The sequence below is a fragment of the Parasteatoda tepidariorum genome, chromosome 1 (genome assembly GCF_043381705.1).
Source record: "Parasteatoda tepidariorum isolate YZ-2023 chromosome 1, CAS_Ptep_4.0, whole genome shotgun sequence".
Lineage (NCBI taxonomy): Eukaryota > Metazoa > Arthropoda > Arachnida > Araneae > Theridiidae > Parasteatoda > Parasteatoda tepidariorum.
In genome coordinates this window covers 76,335,481-76,363,168 of record NC_092204.1, presented here as the reverse complement: position 1 = coordinate 76,363,168, position 27,688 = coordinate 76,335,481, and the positions used below count along the sequence as shown (strand labels likewise).

Genomic DNA, 27,688 nt, shown 5'->3' with positions numbered 1-27,688 from the left:
TATGGGAAAAATATTTAACATTAAAACTTTTGGGCAATGATGTAAACTTAACCAATGTTTTTTGTCATTTTTTTTTAAAGATATAACAAGTTGAAAAAAAAATGGATATTACTATAATTGTTTTGTGAACTCTTTATCATTTCTTCATGGAAATTTTTTAACATTACATGTTTTGATTTTAAAAAATCTTTATTTTTTTTTCCTGTTTCATTGCTTTAAGTCAACTTTTTGTTCATGTGCCAAGTGCAGACAAAAGAGTCGTTTTCATGAAATGACTTGACTCATGCTTTACTGCCAAAAAACTAGTTTTATGTTTAAATTATTATTTTTTTGTAAGCAGCTGTATTTTTAACAACCTAATTAAGAATAAATAAAGCATTAATAAAAAAGTTAAGGTTAGGAATTTTTATCCCCTCCCCCCCCCCAAAAAAAAAATTTTAAAATACTGTAATCTATTTTTAAAAAAAAGAACTGAAAATGGAATAAATATAATACAAAAGAATATGAATAACACAATGCAGAGTTGATACATTTTGTTATTATTTGTAAATGGTTTAATGTTAGTTTCAATGTAATTTTTGGAAACTTCTTTTTAATTAAATATCAGCTTTAATTAAATACTCAACTAGATATCTATCAAATCACTTAAATGTAAAATTGAATATTATACAACATGCTTATAAAATCTAATTGCACATAAAGTAAAAGAACTTAGAAAATTGTTTCTGTTAGTATCAAAATTTTATCTAAAGCATAAAATAGTTGATATGATTGTAATTTTACGCAACTAAGACTCTTGTGAAATACATAAATTATTATGAAAATAGCAATAAACAATAGCAAAAAAAGTAATAATTTATTATAGCAATAAATTAGTATAAATATTTAAATTATTTTCTCATTACATTAAGGTATATTTAAATAATTATTTTAAGTGTCACACATTCTAACAATTAGAAAACATGATATAAGGTAAAATAACATAACACAAAGAATAAAAACACGTTAAATAAAATACAGCTATAAAAATACCATTCCACATCTTTCCCTAGTTCGATTATAACTTATTCAACTCTACTGTCATTAATATCTTAAAAAAGACCTTTTAATCAAATGCCATTTGACTGCTAGGATATTCCATGGGCTAAGCATGGAGCTCTCCATACAGCAGAAGCTTGACCACTTCGACCACAAGACATATCTGGGGCTGCTTCCCACAGATCTTTTTCAGGATCATACACCTCAACTGTATTTAAAAAGTTACTTCCATCATATCCTCCTGAAATTTATTTAAGACAAGTTTATTTATTCATTTTGTAAATGATAAAGCCAAACTTCTAGACAATAATTTTCTTACTCAAATAAAAGATGAATCTCAAATAACAAATACTTTTTTTAACTCCACTTTAGTATAAATATCAAAACATTTAACTAGAATTATTGGAGTTTGGGTTTTTGAACAAAATACTTTAAAGAATTATTTTGTGAGTAAAAGATGCTAAAATTTGAAATTCAATATCTATATAATAATACTAAGGCCCAAATTGTCTGATTAATTTTTTTTTTTTTTTGCATTTGTAACAAAGAGCTGAAAACTGAAATATCTAAAGTGTGAGAAGCAAGAAAAAGAATGCATTACGAATAATGAATATACTTATATAAATGTGCTAATATGTATCATTAGATCACAAAAGAATAGCAAAATATAAAATTTTTAATTTCAGAATTATTTTGTTCAGAACAGAAAATCTTAACAGTTTCCAGTCAAACTTTAGAAAGGGAGCACTAAACAACTCATAATAGTTTGAGATCAATGTAGGAAAACTTTTATAGCACTCACCATCTATTAGATAATAGTTGCTCAAATCAATATTTAATTAAAAATTAATATTGATTAAGTTCCAGACTTTTCATCAAATAATTTTTAATGTAATAATCTCAAAACAAAAACACAATGAATATAGTGCTTAGCATTTATGTTCCAATGATATTTTAGTGGATGATCCATTAGTTACTTTTCTTCAATCTCTAGAGTATATTACTTTGAATTGAAACAATGTCATACCTATTTCTAATTTGCAAACATAAATAGCATTGATAATTCAAATTTTAAAAAATTTTATTCATAATTTATAATAAAATTACATTAAAACTTGTGAATAAATATCAGAGAGCTCTCACTACAAGACTGTGCGTAGGATTTTTTAATAAAGACTTTAACAGATGCTTTAATAATAATTGAAAATATATTTACAACTTATTTTTAAACTAAATTAAATGCTGATGACCATTAAAAGAACCAAGCTATAACTAATTGTACTTTTAAAGTAAAAGTTCAAATTTAATTTAGCTTAGTAAAACACTTAATATTGTTGCATTTAGCAACTGAAAATCTGCAATTTTGATACATTCAATGTGAAGGATATCAAAGTAACCATATATTTAGAACATGAATTCATTTTGTGGAATATACATTAAAAAAAATTTATTTTTATTAAAGACAGCAACAACAATATATCATATTCAAATGTGTAAGTCTTTGAAGAATAATTGTTTGCATGACTTGTAAATGAAAATGATTAAATGTTATAAAAATCTATGATTGCTTGGAAAATTTTGTGAAAATAAACAAAAATCTAAACTTTTTATGTGTACAAGTAAAAAATCAAATAAGGATATGTTATCGCATTCCATTACTAAATGACAAACGATTTTACTTCGATTTAGGTACTAGTTTAAAAACTAACAGAGTAAATTCTCACTTTTCAGTTTCTGTAGACAAACTGCTCAAAAATCAACAAACTGAGATATAATAAGTATGAATATTATAAATCTTTTAGATAAGTGCATTTGGGAACAAATTCTAAAAACAATAAAATGAAGAAACATAAATAAATAAGATATAGTACCTAAGGCATATATTTTTCCATCTAATACAGCTACACTTAATGCACTGCGAGGTGAAGACATAGAAGATACATAGACCCATTCATTAGATTCAGTGTCATATTTTTCTACTGACTTTAGTTGAAGAGCACCATCATAGCCACCAACAGCATAAATATAATGATCTAAGGCTACAACTCCTAAAAATAAATTACGAATTTATATCAGAAAACTAAGTATGCATTTTATTTCAAAAAGCCAACTTGTAGACAAATTTCCATACAACAAATTTAAATTCAATAGCTTATTTAGATAAGAGTAAACTAAATTACTCATTTAGTTCTTATGTACTTATTTCATACTTTGAAAGCAGTTTTAAACGATACCCAAACAGTCTTAATACAAAATTCTTTTGTTCCTGAAAATCAAATTAAGGAAATAAACTATATGACTTATCATTATAAATAAAATGAAAAACTTAAAGAAACACATTCAGAAATAAAAAACAAAACACACATAAAAAAAAAATAATAGTTATTCATCTCTAAGAGTTTTTTATTTATTTCTATGGCTCTCAATAATGAATCAAAATAAATTTTAAATGTATCACCATTTTATTTATTGAGTTAAAAAATAAAAAAAAATCACTGGATTTTCTTCTAATTATAAAAACAATTTTTCTATTTATTTTTGTTCTTTCAAAAATCCCAACATCCTTTGTTCTATTATAGGCACTTGTAGACCCAAATGTGTTACTTGGAGACTATTATATTTTATAACTTACATACATTATTTTTAAATTACATTCTGTTTGAAAAATCCAAATATAATTAAAGACATCTATATAAATCAGACATCAAACTATTTCCCTTTCAACTGTAGAATTGAAGAAGATGCATACCTGCACCACTTCGATTTGTATTCATGCTCGCGACTGGTGTCCACGAGTCCTTTTCCGGATGATAACACTCAACAGTATTCAACCTACTGTTTCCATCATAACCACCCACTGCATACAAGAGTCTTTTAACTACAGCAACACCCACGCCGATTCTTGCAGTTAACATATTCTGGACTTTAAACCATTTATCCTCAGATGGATCATATCTAAAATAATAAAATTTATGGTACATCACATGTTTTGTTTGAAAATTATTTTAAAGGTACTATTATATTCCAAACTAAATTTGAAAATTATAATAATATTCAATATAAATTTGGTTTTGTACATTATTAAAAAGTAGAAAAAAAAAATTCTGTTTTAAAGCCAAATAATTTTTCAATTTGTAATAACCATTCATGATGTTTGAGAAAGCAGAGTTCACTTTTTAAATCAAACTTATTAATTTTTAAATGCATTATGAAAAGTTTTAATTTTCAAATTGTGTTCACAAATTTATTTACATAATTTTTAAATAAAAGTCAAATTTAGGAGATAAGTTCATTTTTCAGAACCTCAATGCAAAAAATCAGGCACAGGCAACTAATATTCTTTACATGTTTTATGATTCATTTTTAAAACTGATATAATAAATAAAAGAAAATATTGCACAGAAATGCTTTAGTAATATATATACATTACATCAGATAAAATGTAAAGAAATTGAACAATTTATAATTTAATTGCAGGAAGTCGAAACTCCTTTAAGATATCTTTACACCTTCATTTTAAAAAAGCCATTATTTACACTTTTTAATATACCATATGGCTTTTGTCATGCATACATAGATGTTTTTGTATGGCTTTTAATTTATGCGATACATATTCTCTAGGCATTTGCATTTGAACTCAACTGCACAAGCAGTCAGGAGACCAGATGAAGATGTTATTAAAATTTAAAATATTTTTTAAAATAAATGGTATTTTGGTTTCAAATAACATTTTACTATGCAGTAAAGATTGATTTTATAAATATAGTTTACATGTCTAACAAATTTAAGATGATTCATATGTAAAGTGATACTAAATTATGTGAAAGAAATCATTAAAAAATTCTCGTCTGTTAAGAAAGACTTATCTACAAAAAAAAATAATAAATAAATAATATACAGTTGAACCTGTTTATCTCGAAAACCTCTATATCTCGAAATTTTTAAAATTCCCTAAATTTACTGTCTAAAATCAATGTATTTTCCATGTTTATGTCGAAATAAATTTATTTTTCAAAACCTCCGTTTCTCGAATTTCTAATAATAGAGCACAAATGTCAAAACTTTCCTTTTTAGTAGAATTCGTAGACAGAGATGAATTTCGTGAATCCACAGGAAATAGGGATTAACAGGTTGGGGTGATTCTTGGAATTTCAATCACTACCCCTGCACTTCCTAAACTAGAAAGGAATACAATGATTCTGGCAGTAAGTGAGGGGTTAATGAGTAGTGACCACCAGGGGTTAGCTTTTCAACATAGATAAGAAAGCTAAGANACAGTGTGTAGTCAGTGGGGTGACAATGATATCATCGCTCAAACGAAAGCTTCTCGTGAACTATCAGAAGAAGAGGATGAGGAAATCGAAGATTTACCACCCAATATTACTAACAAACAAGCACTTTCTGCAGTGGACACTGTAAGGAGATTTATTGAGAGGCAGCCAAATATGTCAGAGGAGACATTTAAAGCTATAGTCCACTTAGAAAGTTTAATAGACAAACTTTCTTACACATCTCTAAAGCAAACAACAATTGAATCTTTTTTTAAATGAAAGTTTAAAAAGTGTTTTTAGAATAAATATGGAATAGTAAATAAGTTATGTAAAGAACATTTTTCTTCATTCTACCATCGATAACATGCGATTTTCGATAATCCGAATTTTCGATATCTCGAATTTTTTCTCTTCTCCCTTCAAGTTCGAGATATCGAGGTTTGACTGTATATACATAATTATTTTTAGGTTTCTTTTCTAGATCTCTTAATTCTAGCTACACATTATTATTTTTTTTTAGATATTATATAGATATAAAAACTAAAAGCTAGCTTCAAACCTTTCCACAGAGTTATGATGAGTAGTGGCTTTTGATCCACCTACAGCATACAGTAAACCATCTAACACACCAACTCCAACTCGATTCCTTGCAACAGTCATCTTACAACACGATTTCCATTTATTTGTAATAGGATCATAACAATCTACACCATCTGAGTCTTGATTTCCATCGAGACAGTTATTTCGACCCCCAACAGCATAGAATTTGCCATCAATGAAAGCTCCTCCGAGCCCACTCCGAGGAGTAGGAAGATCTGCCAATGAGAACCACTGTTTCTCATGCGCATTGTAGCATTCCATATTACTTAAGGAATGCTGCAAATAACCACCAGTAGTGTATATCACATATGGAACTTTTGGAGTACGTTGATTGCAACTATATTTTCGACGCGATGTTAAATCCTGTAAAAGAAAAATATATAAAATTATATAAAGATTGAAATTTTAAATGTGGTAACAAGTAAAACATTTGAAAAAAAAAATCAATTTTAGTTTATTATTTTTTTCAGAATTAAATTAAATTAGTTGAACAATTTTCTGTTCAAAACAAATTAAGAATGCAAAATATAAATGACACTTTATATAAGACGAAAGGTGCATAAAATATATAAATTCCATTTGCTATACAAGTAACACAAAAAAAAAACATAAAATAACATAACAAGTATATAGAAAAAACTTCTTGCTTCCAAATTAGATGTATTTGAAGATATATGCTTTTCTGCAACAATTTGAAATCTAATCTAATTTGAAATAAGTAGCAAGAACTTGTTCTTAAACAAATAACTAGTAGAGAATAAAAAAATATTCAAATTCTTAAGTTTTAATCTCAATGCTGCTGACATCACTATTCTTCTACTCTTTTAATTAGAAAAAAGAAAAGATAGTTTTGAAATAAAGTAATTATCAAATAATGTAAACATACCTGAATTATACGACTAAGGTAATCACAACACTGAGGCTCATTTTTTAAAATTTCACATTTTTGTATCTGCTCTTTAAGGAACCTCGGTGTCAAGAAATGACACCTAACAGCATTTAAGATATCTGGTAATTTTGGGCATCTTCTAGCTTTATCATGCCTCACCCAGCGAAGAACAGCATTGAATACTTCCATCTCACTACGTACATTCAGTTCATCTCTTTTTATAAGCAAGATCATTTGGCAAACATTTAAAGCCAAAAATTCATCCCCCTGGGAAACCTTAAAAAAATATCAACTCTATGTCATAAATTAAAAGTCACAATGCATAAATATGTTAATAAAAACATAAAACACAAAGTTTTTACAATTCAAACAGAAAATTGTTCTAACATGCATGCATCGGAATAAGGAAATTGTTTTATTATCAATGTACTCACGCATTTATGCATCAGTATTATCAGGGTTGCCACCGAAAAATATGAACAAAATAGTTGCTTTTAGTAGCCTAAAGCATGAAAATAGTAGCCAAAAACTAGGAAAATAGTTGCCTAATAAGAACAAAAATTCATCAAAAATATGACTAAAATTTTGTTAATGACTTAATTGTCATCCATGATCCATTCAGTCAAGTTGGTGGCAAATATGATAATTTTCATATATATATATGAAAAGTGATTACTAAAATTCGAAATTCATGCGTTGTAATACTGTTAAAATTTTTTTTTTTAAAAAAATCAAAAAAATCATGCAGAATTTTGTAGCAATAATCATTGAAAAGGTGATCGAGAAATTAAATAGACTTACAATGAAATTTGAGCAGATTGAACGAATTAAAAAGTGAAAACTCAAATTTGCAATTCAAAATTTTTAAAATTTTTTATTTTTTAAGAAAAAAAAAGTCCAGTGTGTTTAGGAACTATCTAGCGGGGTGTAGATTTTTCACCAATTTATGCTTGAAAAAGAAAAAAAAACCTCTCTAGGAGTACAGAAATGTCTCCCAATAGTCTCCTTTTCTTGAAAATAGTTGCTTTTTCAGTCTTTTCAGGCAAAAAAAGTAGCCATAGTCGCCTCATGCTAAAAATAGTTGCAAATAGTTGCATTTTAGTCGCCTGTGGCAACCCTGTTATTATGTATTTTCAGTGTTATAAATCAGTATTACGTATTTTTAATGTTATGTATCAGTATTATGAATTTATGCATCAGTAAATATGAAAATTAATCCTTTAAATAAAGTAATAGTAAGATACACATGAAGATTTAATTCTACCTGAGAAAAATGGTGATCTATAAATTGATTAGCTACAGAATACAAATTATTACATCCATGTTGCAGAGCAAAATCAGCTATTCCAATGCAGTTACTAGGATCCAGCTGTTTTTCCAAAAATGTGCAGCAAGCATTTATAATGTGAGGCACCTAAAAATTATACAATTACAAACAAGTTACCAAAAAAAAGAGAAAATTTTTAATATTATTTCGTGAAATAGTTAATAAATGAATTTAGATTGTTCTTTAAAAAAAATTAGTAAGTAACACTTGTAAAAAGTAATTTAAAACAAAAAAAATAGCAATGAAAAAATACAAACTATGAAAGTTCAAGCAAAAAATCTCTGAAAATATAGAGTTTTACAAGAAATAGAAATTAGAATTACTTTATTATGAATTCATTTTGAGAAATATTCAAACAGAGTAGTATTTTTATAAAAATATTTTTATAGATTTTGAAGTTTTTTTTATTTACTCTTTCGCTTGCAGTGTAACCACTGGCAATACTTAATCCAAAAATGTATTAAGCCATTAGAAATGTAAAGATACTTGCTTCTAAACATTCACCAATTTTTAGATACCATCACTTAAGCAACAAATAGATAAAGTGCCCCTTCAATAAGAATAAACTGACTGTGGTCACAGTTGCTTATCTCTTGTCAGACTAAAATTTGCGTTTCCACAAATGGTCAATATCAATATCTATCTAATTTGAATCACAAAAATTTAGTTTACATCGATATACTTTTCAAATAAAATAGGGAAAGAGACAATTTTTAACAAAATTACATACATTTTTAAAATTTACAGGCCTGATATAAATTATTCCACTATAACACTAAAAAAAAGTGTTAAATACTTTTTGTAAAACAGTTTTAAGAATACTAACTTGAAACATAGTTGCAGCAGGAAGTAGATTGCACACATTATTTTCCTCAATTTTAACTTGCCCAGTGTAAGCAAAATGAATTATAATAGCCATACTCATTGGACAAACACCTTGGATATTAATAACTGACATTTCAGACTCTTTTAAACCACTCGTGAACATAGCCTGAAATATTTTAATTGAAAATATTCTTATAATATTGAAATAGTAAGAAATAAAAAATATGACATTAAAAATTGTTTCTAAGTCAACAAATTATGTACCACGTCTATTTTAATTCTAAATTGATATTTGATACTTTTAAAAATGTTTTATTTCATTACATTAAAAGACCCTCTTAAAATATTTTTTTAAAAAGTTTTTATGCTTTTTAACCCCAACAAATACAAAGAAAGAAAAAGAAAAAAATTAGAAAAGACTTATTTTTCAGTAATAATTCTATTTTGAAAGCAATTTAAAAATTAGCAAAAATATGGAAAACAAAAATATAAATTGATATTATTTAGTAACTTATAAAAATAAATTATTCATTATACTTAATGTATCTGAATTGGAAAGAATAAAAGAATATCCTCGTGTTGGAAATTTTAGAAAAAGGCAAGTAAAATTATAAATTTTTTTTTTTCATTTAAAAAAAAACATTAAAATAATAAGACGTGGTTTAGAATTTACTAATTCATGAGAACATTATTTAAAAAAGTGTAATAACTAAGAATCTAAGCTCTAACTACAAATTTTAGAAATTCTCTAACTCTTTCAGCTTTGAGTTCTGCTTACATAAAATAATCAATAACAAGAGAAAAATGTGAAAATCAAAGAGATGAATTATACTTTAAGACAAGATAAGCAGGAGAGAAAAAAGACAGTTCACTAGAAATATTTTAAATTAAAAAAATTGTTGAGTAACTTTTTGGATATGTTAAAAGTATAACTAAAGTTGTTAAAATAATTGAATAGATCAGTTAATAATTGAATAGATTGAACACTAATGAAATAGATCAGTTCTTAAGTGTTGAATCATTCTTAACATACAGAACATAATTTCTTCATTTAACTTAATTTAAAAATAACTTTCTATTTTCTTTTATTTAAGATTCTAAAATTTGACTTGAAGTCATTTTATTAGCATCCATACAATTTTCAAAATTGCAAGGTAAAAATCATTAATTTTTCACTTTGTTGAAAGTTATATCTCTACTGTTTTATTCATATAATTCTGAGAAATTATATGTTTGAATAACACATTTTAATTTTATTTAAAATATCACACAAAATAACTCGAAAAAAAAATGCTGGAAAAACTGAATAAATGGGGGAAAAAAAGTACTTACCTTAAAGTATGGACTAGCAGACACTAACACAATCTTGTGAGCATGAAAAATTTCATTACAAACACGAATCTCAACGTCACACAGCTTTTGGTGCTGCCGCATAAGACACATAACCTCAAACGCTTCTTTAGGATAAGAAGTTATATTGAATCTCATGGCACCATCAGCACATAGGTTTTCTTTATCGTCCTCCATTGATTTGGATCTAAAGCAGGGAGGTTGATTTTGAGAGGGTTCTCTTTTCTTTGCCATTTATTTTAGTATCTTTATAAAATTTAAAACATAAATTATAGAGATAATATAACAGAATAATAAGAAAGATTATATAACATCCTACATTTTGATTGGTTTGCCTCTCAAACTAAATGCAAATGGGAGGATTTTGAATCTGAAAAAGATAAAACAAAATGTAGAATTCTTTGATAATTATTATATCTTACACGTATAATAGCTAAAATATACATAAAATAAGCAAATGTATTATCAAATATAATCTTTTGATTGAAGAAAAAGTTATCATAATGCTTTATAACAGTGTTTCCCAAACTTATGTCTTTTGTGTACCCCTTCTAAATTTTTCGCAACGCTGTGTACCACTGATAAAAAAATGAATGTATTTTTTACAATAAAAAAAATTGCACAAAAGTTAAAAATGACAACTGGCTGTTGACACCACTAAATATTAACTGATAACTCTGTAAAAAATAGTCAATACAGAAATACGTAATCGTAAATTTTCATGGCTAGCTTTGTTTTTAAATATATAAATTTTTGAAATGTTCGTGTTTTCCAAGATATTTAGCAGAAGAACGCGTACCCCCTATAAACTGTTCCCGTACCTTTAGGGGTACGTGTACCACACTTTGGGAAACACTGCTTTATAAGAATGTAGCTGAACATGAAAAGAATATAAACAAACCCACATAAATAGAGATGGTTCTAAACGAAGAGCATTTTTCATTGTCATAATACTGAATGGAAAAGAGAAACACAGAGATGCAAAAGAAAATTACAGACAAGTTATAGAAATGAAAAAAAGAAAAGAAAAAGGTTTGACCAACAGAACAGGAGGAACTAGCTAAAAAGAAGAAATCAAACAAAGGGAACTAAGAAACAGGTGCAGTAGAGATAAAGAGTCCTACATGTAGATATTAAAAGAATATAGATTTCCAAAAAAATTGGAAATAATGAGATACTAGAAAAGTCATTCATTAAATCACTAGAATTTTTCAAAATGTAGTAACTTTGGAAATTTTAAGGCCTAAATTATTGAAAGATAATAAAATAGAATAAGGAGAAATAATATATCATCTCAAACTTCTCATCATTGATTCCTTAATTTTCTTTTGAAAATTAAAGCAAATGAGAGGCTATCTGTAGAAGATACTTCATTTTACAACTATAGTATGTCTGTGTTTGGATGACATAATTTGTGATCTTTTCACACTGTTTAGCTTTAAGCATATTCCTTTTTTACAGTTTAACCATAGTAAATAAAAAAAAAACATTTTAGAGGTACTTTTTTTTTTTTTTAACTTCTTAGCTATAAAAACCATTTCTAACTTCTTCTAATGCAGTTTCAATTGGAATTTGTACTAGTATGGTAAAAATTGTGTCAACTGAAAGTAAATGGTTGAAAATTTTAACCATTTGTATAGTACTTTTTATTATTGTAAGCTTGAAACTATGTGCAAAAATTTAATCATACAATAGTGCCAGAAACACTACTTCCACATAAAACCAGAAAAGAATATACCCTTTATTGAATAAAACAAATCTAAGAGAGAATACAGCCCTTACAGAATAAAACTATAAAATATATAAAAAAATACACCCTTTATTAAATAAAATTATTTTTTACTTAGTAATCCATTCTTCATTAAGTTAAATGACTACTAGGGTGACCTGGGGTAATTCCTGATCAAAAAATGCAAACTTCTATTTTGTGAAAAAACTTTTCAAGATAGAATTTTAATATTTTCTGGAAGTTTGAGGCTATATGAGATGAGTCCTATGCTACCTTCTTTTGTTTGAAAATCTAATTAGAATTTAAAAGATTTTAAATTTTTAGTGATCAGGAATTACCCCTTCTCTTGATCAATTCTGGGGTAAATCCTGATCATTTCTGGGGTAATTACTGATCACCAGTTTTTATAGTAAATGGGCTGTTTAAAAATAATTATACAATGGTAATTAACAAATAAGACATTAAGATCAAACAAATAAACCAAAAAGATATGTTTAAGCAGCTAATAAAACTGTTTATTTAAAATCAGGAATAAAGATTAACACTTCAGCTCTGGCAGCAGCTCTCACACTGAAATTTTCATTTTCAATCATTANCTTAAACATTAACTGTAAAAAATCTTGGAATTTTGAGAAAATAAAAATTATAGATAGAAAAAAATATAAATAGTTTGTAGTAAATGAAAAATTTAATTTCAAATTAAAATCTAAATAAGTTAATTTAAATTGTTATTAATTTGTTAATATGAGTTATATTCTAAAGAAATATAATAATTTTATATGCATTTGAAATAAAAATTAAATTATGTGTACAAATTGTTTTGCACATAAATGTGATACATATAGAATAAAATTTCTTGATTATAGTATGCATGCTCATAATTTATGTAATAGTTTAGACAATCTAAAAGAATAATAAGAGCAGTAATTGTGAACGAAAATGATAAATATTATCTAAAATTCAAAATAAGAATTTTTCTGTTTCTTTACAGATTCATATTTAGAATTTCTTTTTAACATAAGTTTATAATAAAATTGAAACAAAACTATTTTGAATATGATTTAAGAACTCTCCCCTGTTATGAAGAAAATTCAATACAAAAGCTTCCTATCAAAATAAAATTTAATTAATATATTTTCTAGAAAAAAAATCTCTTTGTATTATGTCTCTGAAATAAACGTAAATCAACTCATCATTTAAATTTAAAAAATTTCATTACTAAACTGCGTTGCTAATTTTAGACAATCTAACTAAAGATTTCTGGAAACATGGAAAAACTTTGATAAATGAAAATTTTTTCTTTTGGTTTATGATTTTCAAAAATACATAAATTTTACACATAAAGGAAAACAAACTATGTAATTTAAATTCTAAATCTTTGCATTTTCAGGAAATTTAGTATGATCTCTTAATATTAACAAAATCTCATGATTTTTTAAAATATAATGCTTTTAAAACATACACTTATATTATAAATCTTTAATTAATAAGAATTACCTGTAAATAAAATTTTCATGATGACAAAATATAAAATCCAGCTCAATCAAATCTAGAAAATGGCTTTGAAAAATAATTTTGTTTATGATATGACAGGAAACTATAGATGCAAAATAACTGATTTCAGTAGTGAGGTAGTTGGAATATATGGGTAGCAAGTAAAAATATCCAAGGCATTTTGAATTAATTGAGCAAATGGTGCAGCTCTTAGCATTCGAAAGAACATTGGAGATAATATAGTAAATTTACAATTAAAAATATGACTTACCTAGCGAATTCGTTTCATTGCTTAATCATTCCGAGTACGTCCAGCTCAAACATTTTCGCCATTTTCAATCACGTTCAAAAAGCAGTTCCAAGCAGTTGGCGATAGATTTCGTTTGGCAATCACCCATTTCAGCTGATCGCCAAAGTTTAGAGTTATAAGAGGGCGGTCAGCCAAGACAGTGCGATTTGCTAAATTTTTTCAGATTCATAAATGTTTCCAAGCTTTTATGATATATTTTTGCTTTCCAATGGTTTATATTGAAATGAAAAAAAAAAAAAAATTCCTGTAAGAAATATTTCGGTTATATAGTTTTGAAGAAAATGGCAACTTTGATGTTAGTTTCGTTTTTGCTGTTTATTTATGATCTCCTGCCAAATTCGCACTCAATTTTTTGATCGAACATCTCTGAAATTCTTCGTTGATTACAAATTAAAGTTCTATCATTAATTATGTAGCATTTTGTTTTATCGGCAGTCCTTTTCCTAATCAGAATCAATTGATTTCCTTTAAAACTTTATTTTAACAGTAATTATTTTATTAAGTTCTTTTCTTTATTTCAAAGTGTAGCTCTGTTTTTAAAAATTAAACAATTGCACTTTATATATTTATTAGTTTCTGCAAAGTTTTCATTTTTAATATTGTTTTTCAATCATATTTTACTATTTCAGATGGGGTCTTTTTTTGGAAAGTCGGTGGATGAAAATTTTAAAAGAAATCAGGATTTCATGTTGCAGTTACAAAGATTACAAGTTAGCATTAGCTTATTATATTTTATCGACAATATTATTTAAGAATTTTGTAAAAAAATTTTTCCTTTGGCTTTCCATGTAAATAAAATTATTTCAATGGTCCTCTTTAAAAATCATTTGCCAATATATTCAGATTTCACATTTTTTTAAAAAACCTCGTAGGAACTTGATAAAGGGAAAGTTTCCATATCAATATTTGTGGCGAAATAATCCCCAAGTTTTGGTTACTTTTGGGCAGTGGCCCACTAATAATTAAAAAGGTATTGAGAAGGTATAAATCATAGCCACCACTGACCAAACAAGATATTTCTGTATTGTGATCTGCCATGCCAATTACAATTGGCGACAAAGTGATTTTAAACGGGAAAATATTTAAGAAAATAAAACATATCGAGGTTTGCCCAGGGTTGGCTACAAGTTATACCCTTCGAGTTGGTTTCTTTCTGATGTTTTCTTTTAAATGTTTTTAGCAGGCCGCTGCCTGGAAGTTGTCGAGACTTGGCAATTATTCTGCCATGGACCATGATACAGAAACTTTCCTGAGAAAACCTTCCTTCTATAATGTTTAAAAAAAATTTTTCTCGTTTAAAATCTCTTTGACAATTTGGTGATAATAGTTGGTGTGAACAGGTACCGATAAGGAAATATTTCCTTGATGGTATATTAAAATGTGCTTCTTAATTGTTTATGCTTTGTACTACTTCTGGTCCTAATGAATTTTTTCTCTTATAGCTTGAGCGACAAATTCACATGAGAAATCAACTACGAGAGCGTAAGCAGGCCTTACAAATAGCAAAATCTCGAGAGTTGTTTTATTGGATTGGAACTTTTTATGTATTAGCAGCTGGATCAACTCTTTTTGCGTAAGATATATAGTTATGAAAATATTACTCTAATTTTCATAGTAAATTTATTTTTCAAAACATAACTATTTTATTTTTGCATGAAATTTTTTTCTTCCATTTTCATAGTCTCAAATAGAAATCTTTATTTAAGTATAAACTGTTCACTACTTAATAATATCCTGGAAAATAGAATTCAGATTACATGATGCTTAATTATAATACACTTTTTCTGACTTGCAATCAAATATATCTGAGAAATTAACTTTCACCTTATTCATAACTTTTTAAAGGAAATTTATTATTAAAAAAATATAAAGAATAATTATCAAAATGATAAAACTTTTTTTTAGGTGAAACTCTATTCTATCATAACCTTATAAAAACAACAGATGATCTAATAAATAAATTTTTAAGTCAAAATAAATTTATTGTAAAATATGGATATCTTGTAATATTTCTTTTAAATAAAATACCAAGTTAAGTTATAAAATTCATCTGGTACATGTATCAAGTATTCTATTAACTTCCTTTTCTACATATACAATTTTTCTGTTCTAAGGTTTCAACGAACTAAAAAGCCAGCTATACTATCAACACTTCTACCTTTGACTTTTGTTTTTCTGTATCAAGGAGACCTTGCATATGGTAGTAAACTTCAAAGAATTCACAGTAAGTGATTATTTTTTTTTCTCAAGTGCATTTAAATAAAATTTTTGAATGATTAATTGTTCATTTGTCTTAATGTTTAAGGTTAATATAACTTATTTACTTTTTACACATTTATAAGCATAAAGCTAAACTTTAATTAACATCTAAAGTGTAATTAGCTTTAATCAAAATCTGTTTTTTTTATTTCATATTAATCTTAAAAATTTTATGTATCAAAATACTTTATAAATTAGTTATATTTTTGAGACTTTTCCTATTTTTTTTTTTACTAAGCCAGATATAATTTTTTTTACAGCTTTATTAGATACTTTCTCTAAACTCTTTTTATCTATAAATTATTTAAAAAAAGAAAAAAAAGTGCTTTATCATATACAGCTAATTTTATTTTATAAAATATAGCAGCTCCAGATGAAAATGGATCAGAAAGACCAGATAAGAATGTGACAGTAAAATAAAAGCGAGTTATTTTAAAATTATAAAAACAAACTACTTGAGAAGTTTGATTAAATTAAAAAATAACTCTAAAAGAAGGCTTTGGTAGTCAAGGTCACAATTGTTCAATATACAAACTGGAAAATTTATTTGTTTTAAAGGTTTGATAGTAGATAAATATTGTGTTTCCAAAAACATAGTAAAATATAATTACATTATCATCTTTTTTATGAATTTAGCAATTTTTGATAAATAGATTTTATTGACTTAACTCATTCATGTTTCAGAAAGTTTCTTATTATATTAAGTTTTAAATGTACGGAATTTTTTTTAATGAACTTAGGCTTATTTACGTTCAATATACACCTACAAATAAAAACCCTTTTTAAAATATATTTTATTTGACTCTTTATTTCCATGGCAGATTTTGTGACTCAAAATTTCAAACACTACATTATTTTAATGTTTTACACATCTGCACAAATATATTATTTACATATTTGTTATTATGTAAATTAGTTTTTAATGAAAGTTCAATATGTTTCTAGGTGAAGCAGAAAATATTCTCCAGTTTGAGGAACACTTATTGCATTTGCCTTTTGGGCCACCAAATTTTGAGTCCATTGAAGAAGGACGTCAGGAACAACAGGATGAAGAATCTTTGACAAAAGCACATGATATTTTCCTTTAGCTCTCTGTGATAGAATTTCATTCATTTCTATTTATTACATAGGTTGTTATAGTGTAATCTAAGGTATACTAGATTTCATAGAACTAGTCACTTTTATTCGTGCTGTTTAGAATTTATAATATTTAAATTTACTATATCTTTGATACTATAATAAAAATTTTGTGACATAATGAAACTGAGAGAATTAGTGTTAGCAATAAAACTAAAATATAAGTGTCTTAAATCCATATCAAAATATTTAGTTATTTACAAGTAGCTTTTATAATTTCTTTTGTGTGAATTGCAACCTTTAAAGAATGTTTTTAAATTAGAACTTTGCCTATTAACTGTTTTAAAATACAACCCAAATAGAAAATGGTTAACATTTAAGAAAATAGATTCATCGTAATTTTCGAGATAAAGACAAAATAATACTTAATCTATTTTATATACACCTGTTAAACAAAAACACTATATTGAATAAAGATTTACAGAAAATAATAATAAAAATAGTTTTATGATAAGATGAAGTATCAAAATTTTCTAGTCAAATAAATCAAGATTTTTGTTTGAATGCTTTTAGTCATACAACTAACAAGAATAAGTATACTGAGAAAGACTATAGTTAGAATCATGAGAAACAATTCCCAATTCAAATCCATAAATACATATGAATTTTTCAATACAATATGATTATGATTAATCTGGTAAATTTCAGATAATAAAAGTAATCCGTATCTATAGATCTCAATCTATTATTAATCTCAATTTATTTTTAATTTTTCTACCACTAGAAAAAAGTTCCCTCTGAGTGGAGCTTGGCATCTGTTTTAACACTGTTTATTATGTTTTATTGTATAAATGTCTTTCAATATGCAATCCATAATGTAGTGAATGATTTTGAAATTTTTTTTAATACCTAATTAGTGAAAAAACATTATTTAAACAAAATTTTTAAGTTTAGTTCATTAATGCTTAATTCGTCATATGCATTGTGATGACAAGTTTTTTTCAATCTGAAAACTTCTCTAATGCTTCATATTTAAGCAGTAACTTAGAGTTGTTTAGACCCTTAGTATTAAAATTAAGTGCAGAAATTTGCTACCAAATACATTCCTAATTAAAACAATATTACAAATTCATTCTTCATTCAAACTTTTAGCATATCAATAAACAAAGCATAAATTATGGACACACCACCCAATGTTCTAGAAAAAAGTCTAGCTAAAATTATCCTAAATTAGCATTCTAGTTTTTTGAAAAATAATTTAGTTGATAGAATTAATGTCGTAAGATTTTATCTTAGATAATTTCATCAAATATATATTGCATTTAGAAAGTATGTGTAAAATATTAGATTGTTATTGCAAAGCAACAATAGTTCCTTTTTTTCTGACACAGAAATTTTCGAATAAGTTTTGAACTTAAAGTAAAATTAAAGAAAGTCTATTATCAAAGAGCTTTTAAATTAGTATTAGTTCTTTTCCTATTTAAATAAAACATCGCCACTGCTTTCGTTAAAAATATAATTTGATTCAATTTATTTATTTTGTATAGATTATATCATTGAATATACTTTGATTATAAGCAGTTTGATACATAATGGGGAAATGTTCTAAATATTTCATAATACAAAGCACCCTGCCCCTGAACCCTGGGATACCACGAAGTAAGATGAGGGATACCTCCCATTTTCCATGACTTCAGGTGTAATCGTAATCTTTTAATAGTTACCTGTTGTTAATTAAAAGATAGAAGTTTTAGGATAGACTTCAGCTTTAACATTAGATTGCTATCTATTACAATGCCCTGGTACTGTGGAAGCCTTGCTAAATTCTTTTACATAAGGTTGTAGGAAAATTCACCCCCTCCCAAAAAAAAATTATTTGTTCATTATTTTGACAATGGGAAAATAAGTTTAGATGTGATTCAAATTTAAATATTTTCTCCTTTTTCCATGCCTTAAGTTATGTTTGTATTTTATCTATTTCTTTATTAATAACTATGTGAAAATAAATTCGGAAATCACCAGGGGGAGTTTGGTGCAGTGTTATAAAAAAATAATCGATGGAATAAAACATTAGTACCTAATTTTGCTATTATAAACAAATATATATATACACCAAAATTTTAATATCTTGCCAAATACAACCTCAACTCAACTTCTTAATTATGTTTTTCACTCTATTACAAGCTTTGTAAAATGTAAATGATAAGAAAAATTGTTTATCATTATTACTTACAGCATTGTGATGAATGAGAAGCATAAAATTATCGGATCTTTGTGAAATATTTTTTGCCTAAATTATAAACAATACTTAGGACTGACTGTGAATTTAAAAAAAAATGATAACAAAATTAAGGAAATAATAAATAAGGGTCGTAATTTTTTCTTAATTAGCAAAAGTTATAAATTCTGATGTTCACATTCATGTTGCTTATGATGAACCTCTTTTCCCAATCAACTAGTTTACTCACAAAGATGATGATTTACCAGTGATATATTTATTTATTGAAACCATTTAATAAAAAAATTATATATCTGCAATTCTTTATTGAAATAATTACGTTTAATTGCATAAGCTACAAACTTCTCACCCTTAACCTAATAAAGGCAATTCCTGACCTCCCTGCTTTCCTCTCACTGTTTTCGATTTTAAGATTTACACTTCAATATTGCTCATGCTAAAAACAGAAACTATTTTCACAAGCCATCTTTTTACTACAATATAATATACTTCTATAGAAATGGTTCAGTTAGAAGAATAAGAAAGAAATATTTTGATACGCTTTCCATCATTTTGAACACTTAAAATTAATTGAAAATTCTAATTAGAAGCAATAAAATTATTATTAATGCAAAATTTGAAAATGCTTTTAAGTAGATATTGTAAACTTAGAACTTACATTTATGGAAGAGAATATGTTCTGATGTGTGTTTTTGAAAATATTAAGTCAAAGTATTACATTTTACTACAGTTGAATTATTTGCTACTTAGAGACGTTTCTTACTCTTATTATTTTTTTGTATGTATATAATACTTATACACTGATGAACATTAGTATTTATTTATGAATTTAAATGTAACTATTGTCAGATGTTTCAATGTAACTATTAACTGTCCAGCCTTCTTAAAAATTCACAGGTTTTTCTTCCTTCCACATATTTCCATTGAATAATAATAATAAAAAACAAGCTGTAATGTGAATTAAATTTAAGCTAGACAGTTAATGGGTTATATATCTGATCTTTAGATGTTTTTGTCTTCTCAAGCTACCCGGTAGCTTTTTGTTGTTTGGAATCTCTATTGTCAAATTGAATTTATTTATATGATAGTTATAGTTAAGAGCTCTTATATATGAATAAATAAAAATCTTCTTGCTATATTTTTCTTGACTGCATTAAATTCAATTTTAAATAAAATGTTTAAAATGTCCAATCTGTTAAACACACTTAAAAAACAATTACAAATCTTTAATATTTAAAACAGTATGTGAATAAGGTAGACAAGGTTTAATTCTTGAAACTAATTCACCTCGCAATTCTTTGCATTAGTATTTATGTATGTAAAGTTTTTATGGAGCTATCGCAAATGTCATAACATCTTATACTTTTATTCTATAATTCTTATAATTTTTCTTTTTTTTTTTAATATCAAAGAGTGAATTTTAATGCAACCATACTTTAACAAGTTTTATTATTACCAATTACAAATATAAACTTGATGCAATTTGTTTCATATCTTTTTAAACAATCAATAACTATTATAACTAGATAGTTCACAAAAACAATAGTATGTGAATGAATAGGTCTATGAATTAAATAGTTTGACTGTATGATAAAGTTAATTTATAAAGTACACCTTTATGTATTCAGATTTTTGCAACAAAATTAACAAAGGAATAGGGGCATCAAATGGGATATTTGTTTGAAATAATGAAATAGTTTTAGAAATTTAGTTACAGTTTGAGAAGTAACATATCTATAGGCTAACACAAACCACTTGCTCTGAATTTCCACAATGATTATGTTGCATTAATTAAAAACTTTAATTTATTTTAGAAGATTTAGCATTAACTTCTTATATTAATTAGTTCTGTCAAGACTAATTTTCATAAATGAATTAACTAAAAAATTATTTCAAAACTATACATTTAAATGAAAAATTCTTATCAATTTTTTATATAATTGTTATATTAATTTCCTATAAATGATTTGATTTACAAGCAGATGAAATTGATTTCAAATATATGTGCTTTTAACTCTAAATGCTCCTGAATCAGATTAAAACAATCATTCTATGTTAGTCATACTCTACAAAATATGAAATTATTACAATTGCTGAAACTCTTCAAAAGCCACATCTTAGGCAATTATTTTAAAGATTGTTAATTTTTAGGGAACATTTCTCCATCATGATCTTGGCCAAGTCTTAGAAACTCCCAAGTAGTAATTAGCAAGAAACTTAAAAAAAAAAAAAAAAACCTTAAGGGACCAACTGGAAGTTTATAACTTGTAGCCACTTCTAGGCAAACATCTAAAAGTTTTTTTCCCCTTCAAAATCGCAAGTTTAAAATCCATATGACGTTTTGGCGGTCACAGTTAGCTCAACAGATCATGATACAGAAATATCCCTAATTTTTTTAGTATAATTAAATTAGTATAATGAATTTTAAAAACAAAGTGTTTATTTTATTTATTCAACTATCTTATAAGTTATATTATCCCATTTAAAAATTTTAAATCTAAAAAGAAGAAGAAAAAACCACTAATAAATAAATAAATTACTTATTTTCTAAATTTATAGTTTGTTTACCTTTTACAAAAATGTAAACAGTTGTAAATCCAAAAAATTTTGCTAAGGCCATAATATCAAATGAAGTATTTGAAAAATCTACAAGGAGTGGCCAAAATAATAAACACTTCTATACTAATGCATTTTTTAATATTTCGCCAGAAATACTAAGAGAATCATTTTATAACTTTAGAATGGTTTAAATCATGTTATTTCTCACATATCAATGAAGTTTAAAACATTTAGAGGTTTGAGGGACTGACAAGAGTTACAAATGAAAAATAATTTCTTTGAAAACCATATGTAGCAGAAGATTTGTAACTGGTGACAGATATTTTGGTTATTATAGGCAATAATTACATATAATCTAACATTAACTATATTATTACTAATATAAAGTCTAGCTTAAATATTTATGGAAATATTGACATTTTTTTAAAAGACGAATTTTTTTTGTCTAGCGTTTTTTGCTTAACTTTAAATATAGTAAATAAAACTAAACAAAATTTTTAGAACAATTAAAATTAAGTATAAAATTTTTCTTTGAAATTTGCGAAAAATTTGTTTAAGTCTATGCAAGATAAAGTAGTTCTTTTAAACTGTGTGTGTGCAAATTAAATTTCTTTTTTTTTAGAAATTTGAATATGTTTTTCTTAATTTTGTAGTGAGTTGTATTTGGCAACTAATAAATAAAGTCAGATTTGAATATCATGAAAATTTAAAAAGTTTTGAGCAATTTTCTAAGTAGTTTTCATACTTTATAAAAAAAAAAGCTCAAAATAAGCCGCAATGTTTTCCACATATTTCATTTTGGACTATTAAACAAGATTTATTAAAAATGACCCTGGCATTGTTTGGTATTATCTCCTATAAAAGTATCCTTTTTTTTGTTCTCCACCTATTTTCTTTTTTTATTGAATCACATTTTGTTGTATGAATGTTTACTGTAAGGGATTATCATTTGTTATAAATTCTGTCTCATGATACAAAATACTTTAGTAGAAATTGTGCTATCATTACCCATATCATTTTGAGCTATCTTTTAAAAAGTACGAAAACTATTTTAACTTTGAAAATTGCTTGAAATTTTTATGATATTCAAAACATAATTTTTTTTTTATGAGTTGCCAAATACGATTCACTACAAATTTCAGAAATTTTTCCCACACGTGCACAGTATAAAAGAACTAGTTTAATTACTTATATCTTGTGCAGTTTTAAAAGATTTTTTTTTCTTCACATTTTAACATAAAAATTTTGTTTAATTTTATTGAACATCTTTAAAGTTATAACAAGTAACTGTCACAAGTTATGAATCTATTACTAAATTTTTTCGCACAGTGTTCAAAAACCTTATTTTGCATTTGTAATTTATTGTTGGTCCCTCAAACCTTTATTGATATGTGTAGGAAATAGCATGATCTAAACACTTCTGCAGTAATAAAATATTTCGTCTACCTCCTCAGCGTAATATGTTAATTTTTAACAAAGTTAATAAAAAAAAACTCAAATAATGATGTTTTACAACATAACTTCTTATGCTCATAGTAATTTAATATAGATATTTTTTCTACCAAAAAATCATAATAAAAAATATTTAAAAAAAATCAAGTTTAGTAAATGCTCTAAGTTTTAAAAAAATTCCATAAAGTAATTTAAATAAACAACAATGTAATTAAATTACATTTTTTTAAAGTGTTACATAATTTTTATCATATTAATTAGGAAACCTTGACTAATGCCATAGCATTAAATTTAATATTTGAAGGATCTTGCTTAATATATTCTGAACAAATTTCAGCAGCATCTGACAAAAATGTTTCTCCAGATGTATGTCCATGAGATACTGGATATTCTTTCAATCCATCTAATTGATATAGCTTAGAATCACTTTGTAATAATGTGATGTAATGATGGCAACAAACAGAATCATTTAACCAACTTGGCCTCTCCTCTCCTTCCCAAGCCGTAGCTTCATGCGCTTCATTAATAGCTTTATTTTGCTTTAAATAATGAGATCTTTCTTCCACTGTCATCTTTTGAGTTTCATCAATAAATTTTCCTATTACAGATTCTGGATCTAAGCCGATTTCACTAATGTTGTTTGCTAATGCATGAATTAATGCTATGGTACCGCATGCATTAAAAATTGTTTGCTTTAAAAAGTACACGCTATTTCCATGACAGTCAACTTCAGAGTTTATAGCCTCGAAAGGACATTTTTTAATGTTTTCGACTGGAAAAAGAAATAGCACTGCAATCGCAGGTCTTGGAATAAATTGTAAATATTCTGAATCAAATGATAAAATATCAACAAATTCCCACTCTTTAGAAACTCCTAAATGTCTTAAAAATCTATTTAAAACTTCAGGATTAGATTCAAGAGAGGACCATTTTAATTCAGAATCTGACATATTATTTCCAAATTTTTGAAACAAAATTATTTTTTCAAAACTTATTTAGTAATTCCTTTTGGACTACTTATTTCTGTTTGCTTGAAAGGTGAAGTATGGCACTTTTTCTCACTAGTTAAGTTGAGATGTTTATGTCATTTGACCGAGAATATTTTTAGAATTTAATATGGGCAGAAATAGGTAGCCGAAAATTGTTGCATTAAAGCGAGAAAATTTCCGCGGCTAATGTTGTTTTCAATTCTTTTTTTTAAAATGAAACTTTTAGTTGTATGAAATATCGCTTTAAAATCTGTTAGATTTCAGTAACATAGGCTCTTGAATTTACTAAAACAGAAATTTCTTTATGTGATTGATTTGAAATCATAACTCAATATGTATCTTTTTAAAACTAGATGCTTTTTAAAGCCGTTTAATTCTATGATATTGAAATATTCTCTTTTTTAATCTGCGTATTACTACTATTTATTCTGTATAAGGTATATCCTAGTAGTAGTTACAATATAAGATATTTTCTTCTCCTGTATTGAAATCAATTGAGTCTTTAAATTATCCTCAATAAATTATTTTGTGTGTGATTAGCAAGCTCATACCTAGCTTGTCACAACCAAAGACACTTCCTTTAAATTCTGCCATTTAAGTTTATTTATTTATTTATTTTTTTTAAATAGTGAATTAATGTAAAAGAGGGGATATTTCCGTATCTTGATCTGTTGCGCTAACTACAATCACCAAGGTGCCAAATAGATTTTAAACTTACAAATTCTTAAAAAAAAAAAAAAGATAACATGCAGATGTTATACCTTTCGAGTTAGTCCCTTTCTGTGATATTTTTTTAAGTTTCTCGCGGGCCACTGCCTGGAAGTTTCCAAGATTTGGGGATTATTCTGCCACAGATCACGATAGGAAAGTCTTCCCTGAGACTATAATTTAATCCAGTTTCTTTCTTTTTTTCCCTGCAAACTTTACTTAATTTTCTAATTTTGTACCTTTATTTTAGCCTACTTTTGATAATATGCTCATAATAAAATAGCTATAAAATTAATATAAAGTTTTATAAGCTGTTAATGAAGAAAAAAATAATATTTGGTTAAGCTAAGTGAATAGTTAATACAAAGGACATATCAACCAAATTGCTTGTTTGATTTGTTTTCTAATATTAATTAAAAACATACAAAGCAATGAAAGGCTGCAGTTGAAATAAAATTGTTGAGCTCTTACATGCTGCATTATAATTTTATTTCAATTAATGCATTAAATTGTCATGTTCGCATAAAGAAGCATTGTTATATTTACTCATAGGCCATAAAAAATAGTTTTATGAACATTTTAAGGGAATGCATACATGTGCTAAACAAAGAACTCTGGGATATCATGGTGGGATTTAAGGGGAGGGGAACACTTTTTTTTTTTCTTCTATGTTTTAAATTCCTAAATTGTGTGTTTGAAAAATAGTTTTGGCGAATATTTTTTAATATTAAGAACCCCGTATAATTTCTCGAAATTTGTTATTTTTTTCTGAAGAATTTTTTTTTGTAGAGATCTTACTTGTGCATCAGAGAGGAAAGAAATAATTATGATTTTTCCACTCAAATTTGAGATTTTAAAAAAAAAATCTGTAATGGCTGGCTTCTGCTAGAATTTCAAAATAATAATCTAAAATAAAAAAAATTCAGAAATAGCGAAAGTTTAAAAGATAGTTCGCTCTACAAATGATGTTTTTTCTTTGTTTTTACATACACTTATTTGAGTATCTTTTTTTTAGAATCCTATTTGCGCGATTCATGATCTTTATTTTAGGAGTTACTGCACGGATTTTACGATTTTTAATTTATGGACAGATTTTTATTTACTATTGTTTAATTTATTTACAAATTTTAAGTTGTGTAATGATTTACAAAATTCAAAAGAGGAAATAATTAGTGCAATTTTTCTGCCTACAAAATGCGAGAATATTGCATATAGTATTAGAACTTTTACGATTAAAATTTTTTTATACATTTTTATTCTAAAGCTTTCTTCTGTAAACACAACATTTCCGTTACTTTAAATTCGTAATTGTTGTAATTAAAAGTATCTTAAAGCAAAATATATTAGAGATAGGGAAATTTGTTGCAGAAAGCCCGAAAAAATTCTGCCACAGGGATTAAGAAAAAGAATGATTTTCAAAATCTTTCTTAGTAGAATTTTTTTTTCTGACAAATTAACTTATATTCAAAATTACGAAATAACAGAAATGAAAATCAAATGATAGCTAGCTGTCTAATTAAACAATATTTTTATATTATTTCTTTAAAAGAGATATTTTTTAATAAAAATATTTAGGGTGGAAAATGTTTTTCTGTCATTTTTATTTCATCTTTATCTCACACAACTTTGCAATCTTAAGTTAAAAGAAGGAATTAAATAGGAAAAACACATATATAACTTGTGGTCTAGTTTGACTGACTTAACTAAATACACATAACTTAGTTGCTTAAAATAATTGTTATGTATCTACTAAGGCTTTGAGCTTCTTTAAATGTGTTTTTCCCATTTTTTATTTTTAAATTGTTTTATGATTTATAATAATCTCCTGTTCCAAATAAACTATATATGATGCTACCCCAGTTCACACACAAAAAAAGAGCAAAAATATTGTGCCAATTGATTTTAGACATTTTTAACTTTGTCTCTGAAAATGGTGTAAATTATAATGTAATTATTAACTGTCTATTTTAATCAGGTTTGGTGGAATGTTAAGGCTTCACAAGTCTCTTGGGATGGATACTTTTTATGTGCATAATTAAAGTTTATTAATCTGCAATCAGAAATGCTTATTGTCAAAAGAACATAATCTTTTTGTTATCAACAGTCCTTTTTTTTTTTTTAACTGCTACAAAGCTTTCAAAAATTTATAAAAATGTCAGCAAATAAAATTTTTGTATTTAATTCCATTTTTAATAGCATATTCAGTTTTTTAAAAAAAATTTTCTATTATAGAAATATTCTTCTCTCTACTAATGCAATAAATAAGAAAGAAGATGGAAATTTTTGTTTTATAATTTTCTTTAACAAACATCTGATATACCATGAATTTTTTAAAAAAATGTTAATATTCCCTTCTTTCTCTTTATTAAATATGTCATGATATATCAGTAGGCAGCATTTTTGCTTTTTAGTGCATTAAGTTTTCTTTTTCTGTTTTTTTTTTTTTTAAATTTAGGTATAAACATATTAAGTTTCTGAAAGTAATCTATTGAAAATTTATATATCTTCTGTAAAGATAATTGTTTTCAAGGTTGTTGCTAAAAGTCCTATGTAATTCTTTTATATAGAAATT

The 27,688-nt window shown here is 25.9% G+C and overlaps 5 protein-coding genes across 8 annotated transcripts in view; 3 read left to right on the top strand and 2 right to left on the bottom strand.

The window, feature by feature from the left end:
- The window catches only part of LOC107453483 (dystrophin-related protein 2), a 276,867-nt gene that overhangs the window by 152,041 nt on the left and 97,138 nt on the right, over positions 1 to 27,688 (top strand). The window lies entirely within an intron of this gene.
- On the bottom strand, positions 189 to 10,677 carry LOC107453472 (kelch like ECH associated protein 1). Of its 2 annotated transcripts, XM_043046712.2 has the most exons (10): positions 10,620 to 10,677; positions 10,283 to 10,487; positions 8,952 to 9,116; positions 8,063 to 8,212; positions 6,796 to 7,074; positions 5,869 to 6,272; positions 3,788 to 3,993; positions 2,910 to 3,086; positions 515 to 1,279; positions 189 to 471 (listed from the first exon to the last, which is right to left on the bottom strand). In XM_043046712.2, the coding sequence occupies exons 2-9, from the start codon at positions 10,475 to 10,477 to the stop codon at positions 1,128 to 1,130; spliced, it is 1,728 nt and encodes a 575-aa protein (XP_042902646.1). In that variant the 5' UTR covers positions 10,478 to 10,487; positions 10,620 to 10,677; the 3' UTR covers positions 189 to 471; positions 515 to 1,127. The 2 variants fall into 2 exon arrangements, with proteins under 2 accessions (XP_042902646.1, XP_042902645.1); XM_043046711.2 differs by lacking the exon at positions 10,620 to 10,677 and having other exon boundaries at positions 10,283 to 10,608.
- LOC107453473 (plasminogen receptor (KT)) lies at positions 14,117 to 20,546 on the top strand. The gene is made up of 5 exons (XM_016070325.3): positions 14,117 to 14,319; positions 14,463 to 14,543; positions 15,276 to 15,406; positions 15,948 to 16,057; positions 17,038 to 20,546. The coding sequence occupies exons 2-5, from the start codon at positions 14,463 to 14,465 to the stop codon at positions 17,178 to 17,180; spliced, it is 465 nt and encodes a 154-aa protein (XP_015925811.1). The 5' UTR covers positions 14,117 to 14,319; the 3' UTR covers positions 17,181 to 20,546.
- Positions 23,677 to 24,369, bottom strand: LOC107453454 (ubiquitin carboxyl-terminal hydrolase isozyme L3). Its single transcript, XM_043046725.2, has one exon. The coding sequence runs from the start codon at positions 24,367 to 24,369 to the stop codon at positions 23,677 to 23,679; it is 693 nt and encodes a 230-aa protein (XP_042902659.2).
- Positions 24,548 to 27,688, top strand: part of LOC107453481 (TAF5-like RNA polymerase II p300/CBP-associated factor-associated factor 65 kDa subunit 5L) — a 30,782-nt gene continuing 27,641 nt past the window's right edge. Inside the window, exon 1 of one of the 3 annotated variants that reach the window (XM_016070339.3) lies at positions 24,548 to 24,845. The gene's annotated coding sequence lies outside the window, so the exon portion shown is untranslated. The remainder of the gene's footprint in view (positions 24,846 to 27,688) is intronic. The other 2 variants (XM_016070338.3, XM_016070340.3) reach the window with 2 other exon arrangements.

Bases quoted from the DNA above. Each gene is read 5' to 3' on its own strand.
- LOC107453472 (XM_043046711.2), bottom strand. From the start codon at position 10,534: ATGGCAAAGAAAAGAGAACCCTCTCAAAATCAACCTCCCTGCTTTAGA. The intron at 7,075-8,062 runs GTAGAATTAAAT...TATTTTTTTAAG, and splicing joins TAGATCACCATTTTTCTCAG to GTTTCCCAGGGGGATGAATT. The intron at 3,994-5,868 runs GTTTGAAGCTAG...TTATTATTTTAG, and splicing joins CATCATAACTCTGTGGAAAG to ATATGATCCATCTGAGGATA.
- LOC107453473 (XM_016070325.3), top strand. From the start codon at position 14,463: ATGGGGTCTTTTTTTGGAAAGTCGGTGGATGAAAATTTTAAAAGAAAT. The intron at 14,544-15,275 runs GTTAGCATTAGC...TTTCTCTTATAG, and splicing joins TGCAGTTACAAAGATTACAA to CTTGAGCGACAAATTCACAT. The intron at 16,058-17,037 runs GTAAGTGATTAT...ATATGTTTCTAG, and splicing joins TAAACTTCAAAGAATTCACA to GTGAAGCAGAAAATATTCTC.
- LOC107453454 (XM_043046725.2), bottom strand. From the start codon at position 24,369: ATGTCAGATTCTGAATTAAAATGGTCCTCTCTTGAATCTAATCCTGAA.